General features: G+C 37.4%; 1 protein-coding gene across 4 annotated transcripts in view; it reads left to right on the forward strand.

Annotated features, from left to right (window-relative positions):
* EGF (epidermal growth factor) overlaps window positions 1-5,026 on the forward strand; it is a 92,358-nt gene extending 87,332 nt beyond the window's left edge. For all 4 annotated transcript variants that reach the window (XM_081064345.1, XM_081064344.1, XM_081064346.1 and 1 more), the window contains 2 exons: window positions 26-131; window positions 2,656-5,026. In XM_081064345.1, coding sequence (XP_080920471.1) covers window positions 26-131; window positions 2,656-2,906 — 357 coding nt within the window. In that variant the 3' untranslated portion in view covers window positions 2,907-5,026. The remainder of the gene's footprint in view (window positions 1-25; window positions 132-2,655) is intronic.
* Window positions 5,027-6,871: the final 1,845 nt, after the last annotated feature.

Below are 6,871 nucleotides of genomic sequence, written 5' to 3' on the forward strand. Positions count from 1 at the left end.
TTTCTCTCCCTTTTATTCTCTGTAGTTTGTGGTTATAAAGGAACATCAGAACCTCCAGAATGGGAATCAACCTGTGGCCCTCCAGGACGGCCAGGCAGCAGATGTGGGCCAGTTTTTCTCCCCAGAGCCCGGTAAATGGTTATCGTTACTGGATCCTGAATGTTTTCCTGAATGTGAAAAGTCTCACCTAGGCACAGAAAAAAATAGTTTAATTGTATAAACTACGTGAGCAGCTGAGCTGTATTGGAATGCCATTGAGCTTTAGAGAAAGGTATTTGGACCGGATTCCTGTCTTCGTGAGGTTACCACGTTCACTCAAAACTCTGGTCACATAGCAGTCTGCTACATCACTGTGAACAAGCACACAATGAGTGACTCCTTATTTTGAACCAGGCTGGGTTTTGAGGTCACTTTTGGGGTTTGGATTTATATCAATAGCTGTAGCTATAGTTCCAGTGAAATTGTCAATGACTCCAAGAAAATGTGTTCCAAAGTTTCCTTTGAATTTAAGTTTATCTGGCGGTTCTCCTAAGGATTGCAGAATATTCAAGTCTTATCAGGGGCTGGCGCTCAGCTTGATGCCTGGCCATCGATGAAGTCCAGCCAAGCCACTGCAAGAAGGGCCATAAAATCAATCCAGGTCCTCATGCTGTTCTGGAACTCAATCTGCCTCAGGTAGAAATGGAGTTAGATATACTTTGACATAATACTTTCAACATAAGTTGTATTATGATGAACCTGTTGGGCTTCTGTCTCAGATGTCACAAGTCATAACTTGGGGAACAAGGTTGAATATGATTTGTATCGTAAGCCTTGAGAAAGGTTCAGAGTAACTTTCAGCCAACAAAAACAGTTCCTGTGCTGGTGAGAGGGGTATGAGTGCACTTACATTTTCCAATATTTGCCCTTCAGAGATACGCGTATTACTATACTGTCTTTCTCAGATTGCCTTGTACAGAGAATAGAGGCTTCTTATCTTGAAAAACTCACTCTGAATTCACCTCTCATACATATGCTGCCATGTAACCCAAATTCAGTAGAACTCTATTTCCCATTTTGAGGAGGGCTCTGGATATTAAGGTACATTTAAGAATTGAATGTTAAAAGTACAATAAATATTATTGTGTTATATATACTGTTACCAGTTTTATTACCTTGATAATGAAAACATTTAGCATTTTCAAAAGTTGCCTGGTTTTTTGTGATTAGTAGCATTATTAGGAAGTACTAGGTCGGACAATTAAGTTCAAGAACTTGTTGCAACGATGTTGCTAACCTTTTTTGATATCAGAGGGATTATTCATTATGAATTTGTACCAACTGGAAACCAACCAAGTTTACTATGTGGAAGTACTGAAGAGGCTGTGTGAAAAAGTTAGATGACCTGAACTTTTTGCCAACAATTCATGGCTCTTGCATCACGACAATGCACCAGCTCACACGGCACTGTCTGTGAGGGAGTTTTTAGCCAGTACAAATAACTGTATTGGAACTGCCTCCCTGCTCACCTGATCAGGCCCCCTATGACTTGTTTCCTTACCCAAAGATAAAAAGGAAATATTGAAAGGAGGACATTTTGATGACATTTAAGACATTGAGGGTAACACAATGACAGCTCTGATGGCTATTCCAGAAAAAGAGTTCCAAAATTGCTTTGAAGGGTGGAATAGGCACTGGCTTCAGTGCATAGCTTCCCAAGGGGAGTACTTCGAAGGTGACCATAGTGATATTCAGCAATGAGGTATGTAGCACTTTTTCTAGGATGAGTTCGTGAGCTTAATTGTCAGATATCGTAATGGAATGTCTTATAGTTGCATACTGCTTTTTCTTGAAGACCTAAAAATACATAATTCTTTATTATAAAGGTAATCCACTTCAGAGGCACATATAATATAATTTTGCAAGTTAATCAATAGCACAATTATTGGACCAGAGTGTGGTTAAATTCAGAAAAGAGCTAAGGACTCAGCTGAATACTCAGGAGTAGATTAGAATATCTCTCATTTTGCTCACTCCAAACTGCTGCAACCAGTTTGACCCATTCTCTGTGGACCACTCATATAACTGTCTCCCAATATGAGTGATCACATCCCAATCACGTCCAGCTGTCTCATAAATGCCTGTGGTGAAAGTATACAGAGATTGCAAGTGGGGAGATAGAGTGGAGAATGAGATAAAAAATCAAGATTGGCTCTTAGCCAATTCCTTCTCTGCTCCTGGAAAAGCCATTAAAATTCAGGTTGTACTAGTGGTAGGCCCATAGAACCATATTCATTGACCTCAGCCAACATCAATTGGTGCAGGTTAAGTGCAGAGCACCACAGGAGGAGTGGAGGACCATGCTAGGGGATAGGAATGTAAGTTTGTTCAAAGCCTAAGCTCTGTTCTTAAGTCATGGTCCAGATGGGGAGAGAGGACATACACAGAGAAAGCTAAAGAGCAAAGTTGGGTAGTAGAGTCCTTTGAATCACCTCAACCAACCAAGACTGTTTTAATTTTTTAAAAATTGGTACCAGAATGGTTTGGGAATGGGTTCATTTTGTGTCTCATATTTCAGGCCTGTTCTCCAACCACTACAAGTAGGGTCTCTCTTATTAGACATTGTGAATGATGTGAATACTGAAATTTCTTTTATTTCTTTTTTCTTTTGTGTAGGGTCAGTGCAACCAGCATGGTGGAGGAAGGAGCCCCAGATGTGTCTGGGCACAGAGCAAAGCTGCTTCAATTCACCACCGAGTGATAATGGCTCTGGTCCCCAGGGAAAGGAGTGTAGCTTTTCTCTCCCCTCCTATGGGGTGAGGCCCATTGTTGTGGGGGTTGAGAAGCCCCATTCTCTCCTGTCAGCTAACCCATTATGGCAACAAATGGCCACGGATTCACCATACCAAAAGGAAGTGACTCAGTGAAAGCTAGAATTAAAAAGGAAGTTAAGGAAGAACAAACTGTATGTGTAGACAGTAATACTTTGTTTCAAAAAGTAGAGGGAAAATACAAATTTTGGCTCCATAATTTCTACAACTAATCACCTGATCAGCATCCTGAAAACAATATGTACTGTGCTTTTGCTTCTTCCTTCAAGAAGTCCCACTGCAGATTTTCAAGTTAGAGTAACAGAGAGAACCACTATGTATCTCATTAGAAATCAAATGGGGGAATTGTGCTTTATAAACTGTGTTGTCTTGAATAAGCAATAGATTCCCCCCTTGCTACCCACCCCTCAGCCCGAGAAGAAATCTAAGGTTAAAGCAGGCAGTCAGACTGGTTTGATCAGTTATAAAATAATTTATTTTATTTGGACAGAACATTTAGCTCAGTCTCATGAAATGGTTAGAATATTAAAATTACTGTATGATACATTGTAGGTATTTAACTTATCATTGGTGTGGTCCATGCTGGTAATTTTACAGAATGAATTATGATAAATTAATGAACCTGATTTCTTCAGAATTAGATGGTTTATTTTTTCTATTTTAAAATCTTTAAATGAAAATATTTGTAAAACATTACCCAAGAGACTTCAGAGTTTCTTAGTCCTTATATCCTTCCCCCCACAAAAGTTTTCTTCCTAATGAAAATAGTAAAATCCCCTTTTATGTGTTTGCACAGAATTTTTACTTATTTTCAAATATGAGATTGTAAGCAAATTGCAGATTTATTTTCATTATGAATAGCAATCAAATCTTCTAATTGAAATAAAATCACCATAAAACATGATCATTTTATTGTATACCTGGTTTTTTTCCTGGTTAAGTCATAAATTATAGTTTATGGGGATGTTAGAGTTGAACCAAAGTGAATCACCAAGCTTGCTATTGTTACTTCTTAAAAAAAGAAAAGAAGGAAGGAAGGAATCTCTTTAACTTTATAAATTTCACAAGGTGTTCTAAATATATTTCATTGTTGCAGCCCAGACATTGTTACTACAATTTGCACAACCTAACACAGGAACTGGGGATGGTTCAGGGTTTTGGATTGTTCAATTCCCTTTGTTCATCTTTTTTTTTCACTTCTCTTCAACTGCTTGGACTTTGGTTATACCAGAAGTCAGCATGAAAAGGAATTGAAGTACATCTCTTCAAGTGGATACTCCTTAGAAATTTTGGTAAAGGTTTGGTGGTGGGGAGGATAACCTATATTACTTAAATATTCAGTATGACTCTTTTCATCCGTTAATTTAGATTTTCCTGTACTTAGTTTTGCTTTAATTGACAGTTGATACCCTGGATGATCAGAAGACCCATCTTTTATTTCTTATGAGAGAACTGACCTCAGAAAAACAATAGTCATAGTTTTCCCAATTATGGAAAAATTATATTCCTAAGTGTGAATGTTTTTTTCTTCTTTTAAAAGGGAGGATTTTTGAAGCTTTAAGGATTCAGATTGTATTTTTTACTTTAGTGCTTAATTCTTTTAGGATTTCAATGATAACCAAAGAGGTGATATGAGACCACAAAAGCCCAAAACATAGCATTACCTTTGAACCAGGAAATCCTCATTTATTTTGAGCTTGTCAATGAATCTGATACTTCATAAACTGTCCACGTCCAGTTCTTGACCAGACAGTAGACCAGCTCCCTCCTTGGTCAAAGTACTAAAGAAAAAAAAAACTGCTTTCATTCTTTAGTCAACAAGTCACCCTGAAGAGGTAGCTTCCTTTCTTTTGACTCCAAAACTCCACCAGAAATACCCTCCTTTAAAAACTTAGTTTTAGAAAAAACATTTGCATCTCAGATATTTGATTTGCATGTTTTCCAGACTGAATATTCTTATTCTCTAATTCTCATGATCTCATTGTGTACAATGCCTCATTTTGATTCTATTTGAATAAATGTCACCTAGTACATATAAAATGAGTGTTTTGCCCTCTTTTCTGGCACCTAATGAAGGCTTGATACACTGCATTCTTTTGAAACCGTATGGATCTAATTTCACCTCATAGTCTTGATTTCCAACTGATATCCTTTTTGTGTGTGTAAATAATTACTGTGTGATTAGTGAAAATGTGTTAGAAACACTGAATAATAAATCCTTCAAAAAAAAAAAAACCCAAACCAAACAAAGAGACTGGGAGAAAGGGAAAATATCTCGGTCTATTTAAGTACCTGTGACAAGCAAGATTGTATTGTTTTATTTTACATTTTCTTCTTTTTTGAAGTCCTTAAATGAGAAATGCTTCACTGCATTGTTTCATCCTGAGCTCTTTAGCCCGGGGCCTGCCTGAAGCAGAACACTTTGCTATTTGAAACTTGGCAGGGTTTCTGTAGCTAGTAGCCATATGGCTAGAAGCAACACAGCTCAATAGGAAAATATTGGAGTGCTTAATGTAAGATTAGATATCCATCATGTATCTGAAACAGACACTTTAAGAGCATATACATTCCTAAACAGGAAAATTTCCTAGTTGGTGGTCATTTCTTCCCCCCCCCACCCCCCCCAGTGAATGTTTGGCCCTTCTGACGTGGTTCAGTTTCCATTGCTGGTAGACCAGAAACATTAAGATGTTTCCCCACTCAATAATCAAGTCTTCAGGAGGCATTCTAAACTAAGAGCTGTAAATCCCAGATTAATGCCTAAATTATTTGGGCTCTTATTTTCTCATTTATACCACTCGTCTGCCAAAATAATGAAAGTCTAGTAAAACTGTTACTCAAAATTTTAAGGAGTCATTTTGTACATTGAGCCAAGTGGTTGCATCTTGGTCTCTTTAGCTCTAACATGAGGTTTCCTTTGTGTGAAGCAACTTAAAGTCACAGCAAGCACCAATAGCAACTAAGGTTTTATTTCTGCCACTGAGATTTGAGATGCTCAAGGCCTTACTGCTTTCAACACCAAATATTCTTTTATCAAATTGGATCTCCCACTTTCTCTGCCATTGTATAAAACATATTGAGCATAATTATACATTTTATTGAAGACATAAGAGCTTCATTATACATCAACCATAATAACACACTACATGATATTGTGATGATCAGAGCTCCTTCACTGCAACCTAACGGTCCTTAGACTTTGAGTCCAAATATGTTAACCTATTATATTTATTACTTTTCTTGTGGAAGCTCAAGCTGTCAGCTCTCCTGCTTCTCGTTATCTTCCATAGAAGCTCTTCATCACTTTCCTTGTTGCTTCTGTTTTGTAAACTTGGTGTTTAGATAACCAAGCAAGTTAGCACTGCAAATAAAATGAGAATAAACATCTATTAAAGGAAAGCTTAAGAACATTTCCTGAGTAAACTATGGAAGTTTTAGCTCCTAAACTTTTAGCATTGCATCCTTTTATTTTTTTTCTTACCGTTCTCAGCTGCATCTTGCAGGGATTCCAGCACAATGTAGTGGTTAAGGAGATGGTCTCTGAAGTCAACAGAGACTATAGTGATATGACTCCCCTATCTATGGCTCCGTGGGTGTACCTTTTTGGCCTCACCATATCCTGTGTTCTGGTGTGGGGAGCGGGACCAGAGACCCCACATGACACTTAGACATATGTGTTTGTGACATGTCGTTTATTCATTAACTTTTATGCATTGGATAATGAAAATTAGCAAGAACATTAATTAATGACTATATTAATTAATGACTATGAGACAACACTGTGCAGCTTATCCATGCTTACATAGAGCCAGGAAAAGTAGTTTTTGTTTTTACCTTTTTTTTTGTTGTAAGGCCTGGTACTTATAAGCAGAAGAGGTCCTTGAGAAACCATCATAAGGTTTCTTCTGAAAATCTCAGTTCACTTTCATAATTCAAATAGTAACTAAATATCCCATGTGTCACCAGAATAAACCCTTTGTCTATATTTTCTAGTGAGATAGTTCTCTAACGTTTGTTGATAGCTATTAAGCCAAAATAAAAATAACCTGTAGCAATTCTAG

The sequence above is a fragment of the Rhinolophus hipposideros genome, assembly GCF_964194185.1.
Source record: "Rhinolophus hipposideros genome assembly, chromosome: 1".
NCBI classification, from domain to species: Eukaryota; Metazoa; Chordata; class Mammalia; order Chiroptera; family Rhinolophidae; genus Rhinolophus; species Rhinolophus hipposideros.